This window comes from Protomyctophum parallelum (assembly GCF_964188405.1).
Source record: "Protomyctophum parallelum genome assembly, chromosome: 1".
Lineage (NCBI taxonomy): Eukaryota > Metazoa > Chordata > Actinopteri > Myctophiformes > Myctophidae > Protomyctophum > Protomyctophum parallelum.
In genome coordinates this window covers 65,023,637-65,042,687 of record NC_139697.1, presented here as the reverse complement: position 1 = coordinate 65,042,687, position 19,051 = coordinate 65,023,637, and the positions used below count along the sequence as shown (strand labels likewise).

The 19,051-nt window shown below is 40.9% G+C and overlaps 1 protein-coding gene across 2 annotated transcripts; it reads left to right on the top strand.

The window, feature by feature from the left end:
- The first annotated feature begins 1,527 nt into the window (after window positions 1-1,527).
- On the top strand, window positions 1,528-18,718 carry vps51 (VPS51 subunit of GARP complex). Of its 2 annotated transcripts, XM_083772691.1 has the most exons (11): window positions 1,528-1,930; window positions 2,704-2,833; window positions 7,738-7,884; window positions 8,163-8,382; window positions 9,525-10,434; window positions 10,711-10,926; window positions 11,949-12,032; window positions 12,729-12,863; window positions 14,086-14,201; window positions 17,192-17,279; window positions 17,638-18,718. In XM_083772691.1, exons 1-11 carry the CDS (start codon window positions 1,766-1,768, stop codon window positions 17,896-17,898), a joined length of 2,472 nt encoding a protein of 823 aa, XP_083628817.1. In that variant the 5' UTR covers window positions 1,528-1,765; the 3' UTR covers window positions 17,899-18,718. The 2 variants fall into 2 exon arrangements, with proteins under 2 accessions (XP_083628817.1, XP_083628818.1); XM_083772692.1 differs by lacking the exons at window positions 14,086-14,201; window positions 17,192-17,279; window positions 17,638-18,718 and adding an exon at window positions 13,721-13,898 and having other exon boundaries at window positions 12,729-12,875.
- The last annotated feature ends 333 nt before the right edge of the window (window positions 18,719-19,051 follow it).

The window sequence follows — 19,051 nt, the reverse complement described above, 5'->3', positions numbered from 1 at the left end:
AAATAAATTTAGCCGCTACCTGCCATACATATTCAATCAAATGATGCATCAAACTGATTCAAGGACACTACTTTCAAATTCCTATTGTAAAGCTATTGTATTGTATACATCACATAAGGCAATCAATTCCCCCCAAGTTATCGGGCAGGAAAACATATTTGAATTACGCTTAAACCATGGAGTTAATTATACATAGGAGAATATCAAAATAAAATAGTCCACTCCACATATTAAACCACAATATTCATCACACAAGTGCTGGCTTATCAATCATTCTAATTATATTATCTAGCGAATGTATTTAACCCTTTTGGGTAGGAGAGAAAGGGATACCAAATCCTTTCAAATAACCCAAATACTTCGGTTAACTTAAACAGCTACTGTAGTTAAATTGTTTGTTTTCCAACCAAGGTTCATGTTTTAGCTTATTGGAGAAAATAAAAGTTGAGTTATTTATTTTTTTCATTTATTGCTTTCTTTCGTTTTAGTGTTTTTAGCTATTTTTGACGGGCCGAGGGCATTCGAACAAGTGGCTAAATATGTGTCTTTGTACAAAAATGTAGGGAGATTTCTTTATTGTTATTTACTATAGTCCTATACTAGACCCCAGGAAATTACATCTGGCCACAGTAGTTTTTTTCTGTGTTTGAACACCTGGAACCTAGGGGGCTGTCGTACTATTGTCGTACTGTTTGTCACCTTCCTTCACATTCAATAGACCCTGCAATATTTTGTGGTCTGATGTAATTTCTTAAAGAAATCACTGTAAAATGTTGTTAAAAAGAAACATATTTAGCACTTGTTCCGAATGAAGAAATGGCTCAAATCTTTAAAATGAAAGAAAATAAATTAACACTAACCTTTTACTTTCTCTAATAACAACCTAAAACATGAACCATGAAACCCAAAGTTGTCATTTAAACTACTGCAACAATATACAATGTAGGCTACGTAGTAGTATACTAAACCTTTGTTGAAATAAAACTGACCGGTGGGCTGGTTATTTTAGCTGACAGAAAGATGGGATGCTTTTTGTGTTGAGTTTTATTTCTCGATGGAACATTGTATGAAATATAATAATTAAAAAAGTACAATGAAATAAACCTGAAAGGGAAAAAAACTTCCTTCATTGACATTTGGACTGCTCAAGGCAATACTGAACTTTTACAATTGCCAAAAAATTCTTTGCAATGAACTCTTGTTGCTGATATTTAATATCCTTGTTTATTAAAACTGACTGGTAAAAATGATGTGCTGTGGTTTGTTTATAAGAAATTAATTAATATTAATGAACGTTGTTTGATATGCCCTGATCAGATGCATGTTTGTGTTTATGTATCGATCAGAGATTTACAGATTAGCCCTTTACCTAAGTAGAACTACAAGTGTTTCAGAATTTAATTTACAGTACCAGACAGTCAGTCGACTCGATCTACATACACCCTCTTTGTAGCCGCCCTCTTTGTGATGACTGGTGACGCTGCCATACGTGACAAACCCGGAAGTAACATCCTGCAGGTCAGTCAAGCTAAGATGCAAGATGTTGCTTACATATTTTTAAATGGTGTATTGAAACGACCTGGTAGCGGTTAGTAGACGTGTTTGAATGTCAAGCAGTTTTTGTAGATTTTCTATAGTTATCTAAAGCCAACTAGCCTTTTACGTTAAATTCGCAGTTTTTTGGCTGACAATTTTGTGTCATCTGCTGTGTGGAATACAGTAGCTAACCCAGTCAGCTACATTCAGTTCATTCACTTAGATCACGATGGAGACAGAAGTCGACGCCGAATCACGAAAGCGTAGAGTTCACGGAATGCTGAAGCTCTACTACGGACTGAACGAGGAAGGAAAGGCCGCGGATCAACCAGAGTCCCTGGATCCCTGTGATATCAACGGGCCGCACTTCGACCCTGATGTTTATCTCAATAAGGTAGCTAGTACCAGCTGATATCTACTACTACAATGTAGCCAACATAAATGTTTAGTAGTGTATAATATAGTCTGTAGTACAACAATTGTCTACTCGACTAAGGGCGAGACTCGCTGACCCACTGGACCAGGGCTAAATACGGTAATGTTATTAATGGCTAAATGTTGAAAGTATAGTATCAAGTATGGCGTGGTTGCATTATAGACGGGTATACAGGTTACCTGTATACAGGTAAGTATACCAGTGTCGACGTCACTTGGGGGTGCCACCTGAATTGAACAATGTGGACCCTGTTGTAAACAAGTGTAATGCTTAATTGGGTCGTCCACTCACAGTTAACAGTCTTTGTATTGAGTTTGTACTTGAAATGTACTGTAATTCTGCAAACTGTTAATAAATATTTCAATCAATCAATCAAAAACCTATATAGCCCTAAAATGGCTCATATTCCATTATGGAATACCAGCCAAATAGGGGACACAGTGGCACCCATTGTGTGCTATATATTTTATATAGAAAACAATTAAATTAAATCCAAAAGATTGTCAACAGTTGTCAGCTGAGCTTGATTGTTTTCTCAATACAAAAATCCTCTCAATACCTGATTATGTTTTTACAGTGATAATATAATGTGCAGGACGGTATATTCATTTCTGACTGAGCTTTAAATACATGGTCCAGTTGTACATTTGCACTCTTGTTGCCAATGTTAAAAAGTGACTATATTTAATCATGCATATGTGTGTGTGTGTGCCTGCTTGCCTGCCTCACAGCTTAGAAGAGAGTGTTCCCTTGGAGAGCTCATGGACCAGGAGAGCTGCATGGTCAAGCAGATCCGAGCCTTGGACAGTGACATGCAGACACTGGTGTACGAAAACTACAACAAGTTCATATCTGCTACAGGTGACATGACTCTAGTGGTTTACTGTTTATCGCTTGAGCTTTAAAGGACCACTTCACTCACTTTTCAACCTACCTTCATATAATTGGTCCTCACTAATGTTCATGATAAAATGCCAGAATCTTTTTCTACTCTGTCTGTGTCTCATGGGAGGGCTGTGGGCAGTTCAGAAACCCGTCCACCCATCATCGATGGGGAATCCAAGCTAATTGAAACGGCAGGCTTTCTATTCCTGAAAAGTTGCAATGTGATAATGGAAGCCATTGTTCTCACGATAATAAAAATCGAAATATTAAAAAGAAAATCACACCCTTGTGAAGTGAGTGGTGCAACTCTGTGTGGGGGTCCCCGGAACTTCCAGACCCAGAGGAACGGCCCAGTTCTGGCGAGCCGCCACGTGTCCGCAACGGTCGAGAAATGACAGTTAGCGTGTGGGGGTCCTCGGAACATTCCAGACCCCCAAGAACGCTCCCAAGGTGCCAGCCTGGTTCCAGCGAGCCGCTCCACGTCTGAAACGGTCGAGAATTGACAGAGTTGTGGGGTATTTTCGTGCTCGGACAGATGGACCCAGGCAGGGACCCAGGGACAAACATAGCTCCGTAATGGAATGGTTGCACCACTCAAAAATCTGCCTAATGATGATGTCACTGGTGGACAGGTTTCTGAACTGCCTATGTCCTATGAGACACAGACGGAGAAGAAATCAAATTGTGGTATTTTATCATGAACATTAGTGAGGACCAATTATATGAAGAAAGTCTTCTTCATATTCATAAACCCACCTCACCTGCCGTTTCTTCACAAAAATGAATGACTAACTCGATTTTAAAAACCACCATCACCTTCCTGTGACCCCACTAGGTTCCTGACCCATAGTTTAAGAACCTGTCAGAAAGACTGGCATTCATCCACTCCTAAGTTCCATTCATCCACTCCTAAAAAAAATAACCAGAGATGCTTAAAGGATGACTTCAACAGGGGGCCACAGTGGCACAGTCGGTAGTGCTGTCGCCTGTCGCCTCACAGCTAGAAGGTCCTGGGTTTGATTCCAGCTGGGGACGCTGTGGGCGCTAGGGGTGTGTTCTCTCCTCTGCGTCATCAGTGCCCATACCCGAGGCGGGGTTAGCGAAAGGGCCTTTCTGTGTGGAGTTTGCATGTTCTCCCCGTGTCTCCTAGGATAGGTACCCTCACAAAAAACATGCAGTAATCCTGGTCTCTAAACTACCTCCCCCTGGCCAGCCAGAGCGCCTGATGGAGGGGAAAGGAACTGGTCGGAATAACGTGTACCTTCCACGGGCTACGTCCGGCTGGGGAAACTCCCCTGTCGGGTGAAAAGAAGAAGTTTGGACTAGATAGAAGGAAGCATGAGGTCAGTCCGCTGCCCCCCCAGGTTGGCAGAGGAAGTGTAGCGCCCAGGATTACATTAGATAATTGACACTGGGTGAAAAGATGGGTTGCAAAATCGTGGGATAAAAATTATAGTAAAAACTAAAAAAGGATGACTTCAACCATTTCCAACCTATCTTCATATCATTAGTCGTCACTAATGCTCATGATTCAATGGTACAATTTTCTTCCTACGTCATTAGGCAGGTTTTCAAATTTTCAATAATTATTAGTATTTTTTTATTAACCCATTTAGGACTGATCCGATTCTAAAAACCCCTTCTGAAAAACATTTATTATTTATGAAAAAATTACAGAAATGTTATGCTGCTATACTGTACATGGCAACAAGAACAGGTTTTCCGTCTTGAATGGGTTTATGTGAGAACAATGGCTTAAATTATAGCATGCTAACTTTCCAAGAATCGGCCGTTTACCCGGTAAACTAATAGAATATGCACATCACTGAGGTCCTGGGTTGGAAAGTGAATCAGAAAAAGAAGAATAAACATGCACACTCATCTGCTCCAATACAATTTATTGACGATCGTTTGAAGCCAATGCTCTTCAGCCACATCTCTCGTCAAACTCAAGATGTGAGTGAGTCTCTCACCCACTTAAATAATACACCCACAGGTCACGTTATCAATCAGTGGCTGGAACAAACGCAACATGGTAATCGGGTCAAATAATCAAATACATAGGCTTATAGGCTACAGTGTTCAACATTTTACATAATCCACAACAGTGGGGGGGAAAAGCACAAATGGACATCATGATTAATAAAATCTAGGAAAAATAATTTAAATAATCAGCTAGCCTATACTTGTGCCTATCTTGTGCAATGAGATTTAAATAATGGTTACAATAATGGAATTATATATAAAGCAGTTAAGTCCTGGTTAATTTCTCAGGAGACATTCGTGACCTCGTGTTTATAAATCTCCCCCCCCCCCCCCCCATAAATGGCCTCAGCTGCCTGACTCAGTGACATAACATTTATCTGCATAAGCATATTGATAACCATGACATAATAATTGTCTACTACTGCAGAGGGACTGGCTATGTGCAATATGAAATGCATGCGTGTTCCTGCTCCTTCTGTTCTTATCCATATAATCTACTACATACTGTACACTGTTCTTAGTTCCTACTGTATACGTGTATATCATTTTGTGTGTGTGTGTGTGTGTGTGTGTGTGTGTGTGTGTGTGTGTAATAAACTCCAGAAGATGTGTAATACATCACTGTGTGGTGGCAATTTGGCATATGTTCTCCACGCCTGCGACCCGACGGATCACACCCGCCACCATCCCAAGGTTTATATGGAGACTAATGGATGCCTCATAGACTGTTGCCCTTAAATCACAACCGCAGCAATCTATTGACATCTCCTCGTCTCTAGGGCATTTTACATGTTCCCCTGATATATGAGAGGGGCCCACATATGTTTAGCGGACATGAAGTGCATTGCAATGGGGCTCTTTGGATTGATTGATTTATTAACGGTATGCATATACGTACATTACAAACTGAAGGACAAGTCAATACAAAAACTGTTACTGTGGATGACACCATCATAAAGCACTTGTTTACAACAGGGTCTGCCATTTTCAATTAATCAGAAATGGATGCTGGATACTAGAACTGCTTCTGTGTTCAGCAATGCATGTCTTTAAAGCCTGTTGGTCTTACCAACATAACCTAGACCGCAATCACCACATTCACGGGCATTTCTTATATAACATTTTTGGTTGTGCATGTTAGTGCTCTTGATATCAAAATATTTCCAGTGAGTGGGTGCATACATTATAACATGGCATGTACAACCAAAACTGTTATATTTAATAAATCTATTGGAGCAGATGAGTGTTGTGTGTGCGTGTTCTTCTATTGTTTCCATTGGGATCCTACTTCATATTTTATAGATATTCATATTTAGTTTTGTACTATTTTGATGAAATGAGTACAAGAGGACCCCAATGGAAAATACACATTGGGAGACAATATACGCGCGCATGAGGGCATACGCTTGTAAAAATAGAACCAATCCTATTTTTTTAGCATGCGTATCCGTGGCCCGTGGTATCTGACTATCTGTGTGTCTGGTCTGGTGTAGCTGAGTGACATCATTGACATATTGGATTTATTCAAACGCGCTGTACGCGCACCGTAAACGCATACGCACAGACACGCACAAACACACAAAATCGATCTGTGTAGCTCGGCCGACTTGATAGCATGCAGTTTCTATTAGCTTGGATTCTCCATTGATGATGTCACTGGTAGGCAGGTTTGTCCACAGCCCTCCTCTGAGAGACAGACAGACGGGGTAGACAGAAATGGTACCATATTATGAGTATTGGGTGGTCTTTACATGAGAACGGTGTTCATAGAAAATCGTTTCCTGATGTCCCTATAGACGAGAGCGGTGTTTTCAGGAGGTGAAACAAAGTGGAAATCTTTCATAACGGCGTTTCCTCCCGTCTCCATGTAAACAGGCAAAACGGTGAACCCGTAAAACCTATGACATGTTGGCTCACAACGCATATGTTTATTACCCGATAGGGTTGCGTGAAGGTGAAGCTACCTGGTTCTTCTTCTTGTACTCTTGTACGTGGGTGACTGGTCTATTTGGCAGCCCGTTACTGCCACCTAGCGACATAGCGTTTTCATAAAGTGTGTGTACTGTGTAGTGTGTACCCTATGTGTAAAGGGTCAATAAAAAATGAGAACGCATCGGGACTTTTATATGGAGACTGTTGCCGTCTAAAAGAGGCCTTAGGACCGACCAATTATATGAAGATAACTTGAAAATGAGTGAAGTCATCCTTTAAGTTCCAAGAACATGTTTTATTATGTTTGGTGTGGGACACAATGCTTTTTAATGCACCTCGTTGTTTGCCACAAGCGTTTGCAATAAACAGGGTTCCTTGGAATGTTTTCTCATACCAAAGATTTGAGCTGTCTCGCTCTGGGTCTCCTTATTAGATGATAATGATTTATGTTAAGGGAGAAAACCCTTTCCACTGTAAACATTGTGAGAATAGTATTACTATTTTAATGCCTTAGTGCTGGTGACATGTGCTTGTCCAAAAATCCAGCAATGTTTTTTGTTCTTTTTTCCCCCCCTCCTGTTTCCTTGATATTGTAGTTACAAGTGAAGATGGACAGGAAAGAGGGGGGAGAGACCTGCAGCAAAGGTCCTCATGAAAGGGACTCGAACACATGATGCAATGTCAGGCCAGAGCATATTATGTGGCATGTGCCTGGACCGCTAGTAATGTTAATATAAAACACACGTGTCTCTGATGTGCTCATATCACACCACAGTAACGTGCATCGGCACCTTTCTTTATGTAGCTATCCTATCCCTTGTTCTAAGCTATCCTTTGTGTTATTACTGTGCCTCTGGTTTGTCCTCTATATTTTGGTACTTTGCCTTTGGTAAAACACCAAAGGCACTGACTTTTATTAAGGGGTGATTATTAAACCCTGACGCCTCCATCCATCCTGCTAGACACGATAAGAAAGATGAAGAACGACTTCAAGAAGATGGAAGATGAAATGGACTGCCTCTCTGCGAACATGGCTGCTATCACAGAGTTCAGTGCTTGCATCAGTGGAACTCTTCAGGACCAGCACACACAGATAACAAAACTGTCAGGTGAGGGAGACCAAGGGCAATTTGCCTTTCTAGTTTGGTATTTCATAGAGGCAGTTGTCCTATTTGTTCCACTCCAATATATATATTTGTGTCTCCCTTGCTGTTAAAATTGATTTATTCTTGTATCCGTGTGCAATATACAGCAGAGAGACTCTACTCCATCATTCATGTTATAACACAATTTCCAAATCCCCTGGTTGTAATAATTGTAGTATAAAAGTATTATTATCTTCAGCTCCATTTCTAATTCTCCTCTTCTCTGCCCTGCTCTGCTCCAGGCGTGCACACTCTCCTTCGTAAGCTGCAGTTTCTGTTTGAGCTGCCCGCGAGACTGAATAAGTGTCTGGAGCTGCAGGCCTATGCCCAGGCTGTGAGCTCCCATCGCCGCGCCCGCTGTGTGCTGCAACAGTACAGCCACCTACCCTCCTTCAAGTGCATTCAAGATGATTGCCATGCCATCATGGACAAGCTGGCACAGGAGCTTCGGCAGAAGTTCAGGTGTGTATTGTGGTAATGAACCTACTGTAAATAATGCCATCTTCAGTGAAGGAATGGAAGCACATTTGCATGTGAACCCATTTGATTCTAAAAACGTGTTCTAAATCCTATGTTTTCTGAAAAACTAAAAGTAAAAAAAGAAAATGTTTTGCTATATATATATCGTCTCTGTCAAGTGAAAAGAGTCTCATGACGAAACCGGTTACTTTTCAAGATTCAAATTAAAAAAAGAGCAGATTTACAAGCTCAATGTGTCGCTCCTCGCTGTGTTTCCAGCTTGTGGATCTGCTACTTTTGTATGACGCTGCTGCAGTGATCAAGTAGAGCATTCATTTATGACGAATTTGATTATGGAGATAAGATGTTTCTGCCCCACAACAGCAATGTGTAGCAACAACTAAAGTGACACAGAGGCGTGTGAAAAGTATAACAACGTATATGTAATGGGTCATATGGGTTAATAATTTGACCAAACAAAAAAAGAACACCCAGTGATGTGGTTGTACTAGTGGTCATAGTGGTCACACGTTACCTTGCTTGCTTAGGAGCCCATTTCCTTACTTTTTAGAAATGTGTTGTTGTTGAGGTTATTGGTCCGACAACGACACCCTACCCCATCTCCATATTTATTTATTTCCTTAACGCACAAAAGTAGTAGATCTATGAGCTTTAAACTGAGCTTTTCAATCTTTTGAATCCTGAAAAGTAACTGTGTTGGAGATATGACATTTACACCCGACTGAGACAATTTTGCAAACTTGTATTCCAATTTTGGATGTGTTTTATGTATCATATGAAATCAGTTTTAATAGATGCATGATTTTGTCTCTTCTCTCGAAGGCACTTTTTCAATTGTGCACCAGATGGAGATGTGCTTAGCAGTTTTTCAACATTAGTTGAAATAAATTGTCTAAATGAAGGAAAATACACAAGCAAATCAGAATGTTTGTTTACTGTCGAGTTTCAGTGCTTATTTTCACCAATCCGGTCCCGATCAGATACTGTAGCTGAATGAGAGAAGTGTAATTTTTTGAAACAGTTCCTTGTGGGCATGGAGCTAACGTAAAATAGTAATATCCACAACCATACAGCATGCTGTTATCCTACAGATCACTCATTCAGATCACCCTTTCTGATCATAGGGATGGTGGGACAAGTGCCAGGGACCTGTCAGAGTGTGTGGAGCTGCTATTACAGTTGGATGAACCAGCCGAGGAACTGTGTGATAAGTTCCTGAGCCATGCTCAGAGCCGCTTGGAGCTGGACCTCCAGGGCCTGGAAGCAGAGATAAGACCTTATCCATCAGCTTCAGACACATCAACCGCTGGCACCCTATCTTCTGCTGCAGCTCCTGAAACTCCCTCTGATTCGTCCCCCAAAGCCAGCACTCTGACCTCTCCAAGCTCAAAGACTGATATTCTGGAATTCATTGACAGGGGTTGCAATGAATTTGTCAGCAGCTTATGCTTGGTGATTACGTCTTATCAAGAGCTGTTCATCAATCACGCTCAGACCGGAGAGCTGGCGTCCAAGAACATCCCTCAGATGGCTAACGGCAAGCTCAATGCCTTCGTAGATGACCTGGCTGCTTGTTACTTCTCCCTAGTGGAGCGGAGGATACAGGAAGAGAAGGGGGTTGGAGATAACTCCCTCCTGGTCCGTGCATTGGACCGCTTCCACCGCAGGCTCCAGGCCGTGACCAAACTGTTGCCAGGTTCCACTGTGCCACACAAGGGGACTGAGATTGTGGTGCGCGCGGCCACAGAGAGGCTCAAGCAGTACCTCGCGGCTCTCCAGAGGTTCTACCTGGACAGCTTGACAGACGTGAGGCAGGCCCTGGCCGCACCACGCCTCACGGTGGCCGGCACCTCATCTACCGCAGGTGGGTCTCTCCTAGGGGGCGCAGCTTCTGGAAGAGACGGCCCCAATAGCCTACCGGAGCTTCTCTCCTCTCTGTCGGCATCCATCCTCAATCAGATTAAGTCGGTGTTGGCCTCGGTGCATCTCTTCACAGCTAAAGACATTACGTTCTCCAACAAGCCTTACTTTAAGGTCAGTGAATATTATATTTATGAATTTATATAATGATAAACAATATGCAGTATAATGATGATGTTGTTTTATTTCCCTCCCAGAAGCAGGAAGCTAAGTTTCTTTTTTTGTTGTTAGATCAATTTGTGTATTATTTAATCACTGGATATATTTGATTGCTCAACAGTGGTTTTATGTTCTAGGAAGTTCAATGAACTGTTCTTTTGCCTTGAGTATGTTAATTAAAACCAGTCCTAAAAATAGGCCTAATATTTGTGTCCCCCTTTGCCCTCATAGGGAGAATTCTGTAGCCAGGGTGTCCGTGAGAATCTGGTGGTGAGCTTCATAAAGTTTGTATGCCAGTCTTCACGGCAGTTTTGTGAGAGCGCCGGAGAAAAGGGAGGTTCTACACCACCGGCTCTTCTGTTGCTGCTGTCTCGGCTTTGCCTGGACTATGAGACCTCTACAATCTCCTACATACTCACACTCACAGACGAACAGTTCCTCGTTCAGGTACATTTCTTGCTGTTCAATTTCAAGGTTACTTTATTTTGTCTCCCTTGGGAGAAATTTGTCTTGGAGACACAGACCAGCAGCATACATACACAATACAATGCATTACCATACAATACAGTACAAAAATGATAACTTACTGTTGCTGTCTTTAACCCATTAATATTCCTTTTCTACATATTTAATTCTACAAAGGCCTTCTAAATTAGTAGTTGGTCATGTTCAACCATTTTTTAATAGCCAATGCAAAAATCTAAAATGACACGGATGCTTTCCTAATTTTAGTGGATTAATGCCCAAAGATAATGTTTATTGTTTTGCTAGATGAAATCCAAACATGAGTGTACCTTTCACCTCCATAGACTTTATATGTAAAGAATGGAATACATTTAGAAGCATGCATAAGGGGTTGTATTTATACTGGTGAAGCAAGCCTGAACAATTAGTTAAGAGGTCAGTTACTCACATTTCGCTCTAGTCGTCAATCTAATATCTTTGGCTTAGTTTGGCATTATTAATTAAAACGTTCTTAGCCTCTACCCCTATTCTTATATCATCACTTTCCAGTTAGGTCTACTTGATCTTCTAAGATTACAGGAGCATCGCTAGAGGAATTTATGCTTATTCTGTCATTGCACTTCATGCTGTAGAGTACTGTAGGTACAGGGACCTACAATCTGTTGAGATATTTTCACAACATTCTATTCTATTTTATATTGTTTTTTTTGTTTTTGTTTTTAGATATTTTTTTTGCGGCTTACGCCTTTTATTGATTTTTTAAGGGACAGATAGTAGGCTGACAGGAAACGGGAGAGAGATGGGGGGATGACATGCGGTAAAGGCCGTGTCGGGTTCGGGAGTCGAACCCGCGGCACACCGCGACTGGATCACCAGTCCGGTGCCCAGACCGTTACGCTACGGCCTGGGCCTTTTATATTGTTATATATATGTTCTACGTCATTGTCATGGTGGTGACTGACAATACCAATGTAGACTTTTTATATTTTCTTTTTGTTTACCAGCACCACAGCCCTGTGACTGCAGTCACAACATTATGCACTGAGGCCAGAGAAGCAGCACAGAAACTACTGAACCACTATGTCAAGGTACTGTACTGTAGGTCTTATTCAAAGGAATGCAAACCATATCAAATATATAGATATCGAAAGGGCCTTTCTGTTTGGAGTTTGCATGTTCTCCCCGTGTCCCCTAGTAGGTACCCTCACAAAAACATGCAGTAATCCTGGTCTCTATACTGCCTCCCCCTGGCCAGCCGGGGCACCTGATGGAGGGGAATGGAACTGGTTGGAATAACGTGTTCCTTCCACACACTACGTCCAACCAGGGAAACTCCCCCCTGTCAGGAGCAACTTGGACACTCATGCATGAAGGAAGCATGATTTCAAGTCCGTTGCTCTCACCAGGTTGGCGGAGCGTGTGTAGAGCCCAGGATCACATTAGATAATTGACACGGGGGTGAAAAATGGGTTACAAAATCGTGGGATAAAAATTATAATACAAATAAAAGTATATAGATATCATACGATTGTAACCATTGGTGCTCGCATGGGTTTGACTTTGAATCCAGGGTAGGCCATAAATCTTACGGATTACAGCTTTAAAACACAACACAACATACTGTGTACAGGTCCAGATGTTATCACCCTTCTATAAACGTACATCCTCCCGTTTCTTTATCTCTCCACTCACTGATCTGTCCAATAAAGCCTAAAAAAGGATTTGCCATTGATATCTAGTACACACACCTCATGTTAGTAATGTTTTTCCTGGCTTTACTGCAGGTCCAGGGCCTTATCATCTCCCAGATGCTGAGAAAGAGCGTGGAAACACGAGACTGGGTCAACACCATTGAGCCTCGAAATGTCCGTGCTGTGATGAAGAGAGTCGTGGAAGATACTACTTCAATCGATGTGCAGGTGACCTTTTATGTGTATTGATGTTATCTGCCGTCAGCTGTGATGTGAATTATTTCTTTACCGTTTTTATGTGACTGTCAACATTTCAGGAGAAGGCTTGACACTGAATGTGTTTCTAATCTAATAGCTTTGAAGGAAAGACTGTAATTGTATACCACCTCCCTCCCTCATAAAATCTAGAGATTCTTCCTACAGGGTACTGCCCTGTAAAACATTTTTTTATTACAGAGAAAATGCTACCCTGAGGGTAGCATTTTCTCTGTAATAAAAAATGTTTTAATCAATTTCAATAACTGCAACCCATTTTATTGATTTAGTGCCACATCACAACAAGTTGTCTCAAGACACTTTGTATATAGAGCAGTGTTTCCCATTAATTAACTAGACTGTGGTAGTCCGCCATAATATTTCTGCCACTGTTTCATAATTAACTGACATTTGTATTTTATTTTGACTCTTGAAACAAAATGTTTATAAAACGATTTTGCTACTGGAATGCATTGCTGTCATTTACTATAGTGTAATTATCTCTCCTCATCTGCTCTGTTTCACAAAGGATGAGAATCAACCCCTGATATACAGTTTGGCAGTACCCAGCCAGTTTCTTACTCTATACAGTACAGAAAGGCATAACTGAATGCAAAAACAGAAAGCTAAACTAGGCCTGGGATAGTGAACATTTAAAAAGTGCATTGTTTGCATAAATTATTGCTTTGTGACAGTGTTTCTACCGGGTCAAATCTGATTGAGTTTTTGCGTTCAACTCTGCAGTCCACAGTGGACCATAATAGAAACAAGCCTCTCAATTATTATTTTGTCGTTTTTGCCTTTATTGATAGGGTACAGTAATTAGACAGGAAAGGGGGAGAGAGAGATGTGGGGAAGACATGCAACAAAGGCCGACGGGCTCGGGACTCGAACCCGCGACACACCGTCAGGCTGGATTACCAGTTTAGGTGCCTGGACTGCTCAGCCACGGCCCAGGCCAGCCTCTGGCTTTTTGTCATCATTTTACGTGTTTTTAAATTGTTGTACTGCCTGTACCTTTTATAAACCATTTATAAAGTACAATCAACCAAGTCAAATGGCAAGTACTGTATAGTAAGTAAAGTCACACAGTAGACAAGTCCAAGGCAAGTCCTACTTTTTGCATCTTACAGCTTTGCTCTATAGAACTGAAGTGAATAAATCCTTTATTAACTTGATTGTGCTTCCCTTATAGGTTGGTCTTTTGTATGAGGAAGGTGTGAGAAAGGCGCACAGTAGTGACTCTAGCAAGAGAACTTTTTCTGTCTGCTCAAGACAGCAACCACGTTATGCAGCCAGCTACACTCCAAGGTACATACAGTATGCAACTCATGGCTTATGTGGTATACCTTGGTTGTGCGCCGTCTTCTAGATTAGAGGTGTATTTTCCAACAGACCGAACAGAAACAAACAATGTTGCATTGTCGCATGTTGCAATTGAAACTTCAGTTTCAGTTCAGTTTTTTGCCTTAATACACTGCATCGACAAATCCAAAAGTAGTAGTCTTTAAAGTAATGCAACATCCATCTATTGAAGTTTCGATCATATAAAATGAAAATGGGGAAATTTGGATGTTATGGCAACCAGTAGCAGAAATGTCTGCAGGGACAGGAAAAACACTGGTGCCAGCTAGGGCACGGTCACACTACACTTTTATTCTACCTATGAGGGTGGATTCTGCCGATAATCGGCCACCGATTGTCAATTTACCATATCTGTGATCGGCAAATTCTGGAGAAACCGATCTTTTACACCATTTAAGTGGTATAAATATCATTCAGATTCACTTTTCATCTTTGTGACAGGCAACATCCTCCCCTTCCTCCCCACACAGGAACAGTTTTGATGTTGGTTTTGACATAATAATTTTGGAAATATTCAAATTTGCCCCTTACGCACAAGATCGATTCCATCCTCTCTCCATCATTCCATCCACCCACCATTTTGGTCCAAGATAATCTTGAGTTGAAAACTATTGGCTGGATACTGGATAGGCATGGAATTTGCTGTACACTTTCATGATTCCTAGGATTACCCCCACATACTTTGTTGCCACCCCTTTACCCCTTATCCCTAAAATTATTTGCCACTTTTTACTATTTCGAGAAACCTTTTAAAATAGACTATCTACAAGATCACAATGTTGATATAGAGCTTCTTCTGTAATCTAATTCAAAAAGTGAAACTTATTATTCTCAATTCATTGTGCATAAAGTGAAGCATTTAAAACCCTTTTTTGTTTTAATCTTGATGATTATGGCGTAAGCTAATACAAATCAAAATATCCTCAATAAATTTGAATATTTTACGAGACCACTAATTTTTTTTTTTAAATGAGAAATGTTGACCATCTGAAAAGTGTATTAATGTATGCAGTTAATACTTGGTCTGGGCTACGTTTGAACAAATTATTTCATCAATGGGGTGTGGCATGGAGGTGATCAGCCTGTGGCACTGTTGAGGTGTTATGGAAGCCCAGGTTTGCTTTGATAACAGCCGTAAATTAATTTGTATTGTTCAGTCTTAAGTCTCACACCTTCCTCTTGACAATACAACCTAGATTATCTGTGGGGTTCAGATCAGGCCAGTTGGCTGGTCAGTTAAACACAGTAATACCATGGTCAGTACACCAGTTACTAGTAGTTTTGGCTCTGTGGGCAGGTGCCAAGTGCTGCTGGAAAAGAAAAATCAGCATCAACATAAAGCTTGTCAATGTACGGAGGCACACAGTGCTGTACAATATAATAGATATTCCAGCAGCACTTCGCCCCTGCCCACAGAGCCAAAACTACACAGTGCTGATTTAGGCCATGTTATGGGCATGGTGTTGGACCACTGACAGTGAAAAGTTAACAACGGTTTCAACACGGCCATCTTTTTAGAGTAGATTGTGCTTCAGTATGTTGACAAGCTTCATGGAGATGCTATTTTCCCTTTCCAGCTCGATTTGGCACCTGCCCACAGTGCCAAAACTACTAGTAACTGGTGTACTGACCATGGTATTACTGTGCTTAACTGACCAGCCAACTGGCCTGACCTGAACCCCACAGAGAATCTACGGTGTATTGTCAAGAGGAAGGTGTGAGACATAAGACAACAACAATACAAATTAATTTACGGCTGTTATCAAAGCAAACCTGGGCTTCCATAACAACTCAACAGTGCCACAGGCTGATCACCACCATGCCACACCCCAATGATGAAATAATTTCTTCAAAAGTAGCCCAGACCAAGTAGTAACTGCAACTCATCCATCGCCAAGGACTTTTTTATGACGTCCTAGACTGCCAACGACGTCTTTAACGCCTTTTTAACACGTGTTTAAAAATAAATAAAAATAAAAATAAAATATTTTTTTTATAGAAACTGGCGTTCAGGGCCTTTTGGCGCCCCCTGGTGGCGATGGATGAGTTATACTTTTCAGATGGTCAACATTTCTCATTGATTTTGGATTCTTATTAGCTGTATGCCATAATCATCAAGATTAAAACAAAAAAAGGTTTTAAATGCTTCACTTTAGGCACAATGAATTGAGAATATATGAAAGTTTAACTTTTTGAATTATATTTAAGAAGAAAATTAACTTTTACAAAATATTCTAATTCAGTGAGATGGAGCTGTAGATCGGCTGGTTGTATTTTTAAATGTTTTTCAAAATAGTAAAAAATGCAAATAACCTTAGGGATAAGGGGTAAGTGATGGCACAAGATGTGGCCCACAGTGCCTATTGCCACTATTTGGCCAAAACTACTTGCAAACACAATATCTCAAGGTTGGCAACTTGGCATTAAACTTGCTGAGCACATTCATTTGGTGACCAAATTCCCTAGGTTGAGTGCCACCCTGAGGCCAAGCTTTCCAGTTGCACACTATCTCAAAATGTAATGGGCAGATTCACATGAAATGTACTGCACTCAGCAAGGATGAATGAACCCTACTGATTTTGCTGACCCTGTGGCCTTTCTTCTAGTGCTGCCCTTAGGCCAAACCTTCCACTTTCCACACAATATATCAAAATCTAATGGGCAGTTTGCAAGGAAACTTGCTGAGTGCATTAATGCTCCCTGGAGTGACCCCATGACATTTTCTCTAGTGCCAAAATGTCACCAGATTAGAATATCTCATAATCTAAAGGGGAGTTTGCAGGGTGAAGCCATCTATGTGGCCCCATAGCCTTTCCTCTAGCACCACTCTTCGGCCAAAGAATAGAATCTACTATCTATGGTCTGCTGGCAGGGCTTTTAGTCTTGTTTATTTCGGTGATTGTTGAACCAGTGGTATTTGATTTGTCTGTTGACAGTGCTCCCATGGATACCAACCTCTTAAATAACATCCATAAGCTCTTCTCTGAGAGGATTGACATCTTCAGCTCGGTGGAGTTCAACAAGGTAAGTGCTGTGGGATGCGATTTATGCTTTTCTGAAGAGTCCTTCAATCAAGTAAGCTAAAGACACAGTAACAACGCCTACGATAGCAACCCCTTGCTAAATCTGTCTGTATAGGTAGACCGGCGTAGACACACACACACACACACACACACACACACACCATCTAGAGCACACTCAGAACTTTGTAATGACTAACCTTTGCAATAGATACAACGTAAAGTGCTTTAATAATACTTGTCTGTATCTTCCCACGTCTTTTTACTCCCCGTCTGTATTTATTTTTTATATCTCACACACACACACACACACACACACACACACACACACACACACACACACTCTCTCGCTCTACGATCAGGTCTCCGTGATCACAGGAATCATAAAAATCAGTCTGAAGACATTCCTTGAGTGTGTTCGCCTGCGCACCTTTGGACGCTACGGCCTGCAGCAGATCCAGGTGGACTGCCATTATCTACAAATGTACCTGTGGCGCTTCGTCTCTGACGAGAACCTTGTGCATTTCCTGCTGGACGAGATTGTGGGAAGCACCGCCCATCGCTGTTTAGACCCCGCCCCCATGGAGCAAAGCGTGATTGAAGTTATCTGTGAGAGAGGTTGACTGAACGCTTTGACTGAAGAATATTGTCTCCGATATGTGAAAATAAATAGTTTATAAAGTACCCGTATTGTTCCGAATATAAGACTATTCTGATTATAAGACGACCCCCATTTTCAAGACTAATTTGTGGAAAAATAACATTGAATTAAAATGTAAATGTAGTCTTATATTCAGCCCAATGGGGTATATGCTCGTATCTCACCTTCAAGTAAGGCAGAAGGGGGAACTATTCTTGTTCTAATGTTTGTGAGGCTTGCGAGAGCTCTCTTATACGAGTTGAAGAAGATAGAAGTTTGGCAGCATTTTATTCAATTCATGCTTTATCAGCAGGCACCTTATGAACTTTAATTTTGAATGTTGGATTTGTTCAACCAGTGCATCTTCAGTGGCAACAAATTAAAGCCCAACATTTGGAAAAGGTCCAGTTTTTGTTTGGACTTACATCTCAGTGCAGTTCTGTTGTTTTACATGCTTATGCTTTAATGCATTATGTCATCATTTTAGTCACTATGTCCATCTATTCCATTCACGTAGAAGTTGTATGAATACAGACTGAGCTGTCTTTTTGAACAGGTAAACCTATTGAAAAGCTGAAATGAAGTTGTACACTCCACCTTAAAGGAAGTGAAATTGTTAATGAATTATTGGGTGAGTCCTGCTGTTGAATGATGTGATATACTATTCCAAGACTATGTATTGTATTTCTGCACACTTTATTCTGTGCTCTCATGAGCATAATTGCATTCTCTATTCCTTAAATCTCTTGCACATATATACCTTAAGGAGTAATGTTACCATGTGCAATGAATCTATATTAATAATACAGTGATGCAACATTCTGAATGATTTCCTGGGGTCTTTATTTTCCTTACAGAGTTAAAGTGGCAATACGTAATTTTAATACCCCCCACCTACAGATACAGATATTGTGAAAATAGCCGATCTACTCCATGCCGTGCGAGGTAATATTAAACATTTTGGCCAATTTGGTATTCAGGTCTGAAATTGAACTTTGTTGTGAAATGTGCAGATACGGTAGTAACGGTACCCTGTATACACTTAACACTGTATATTGGTGTGTTTACTGTTGAGTGAGAAAACAATGTTGTACATTAAGTAAATCATCTGGGGACCACCCAAAATAATTTGGGGA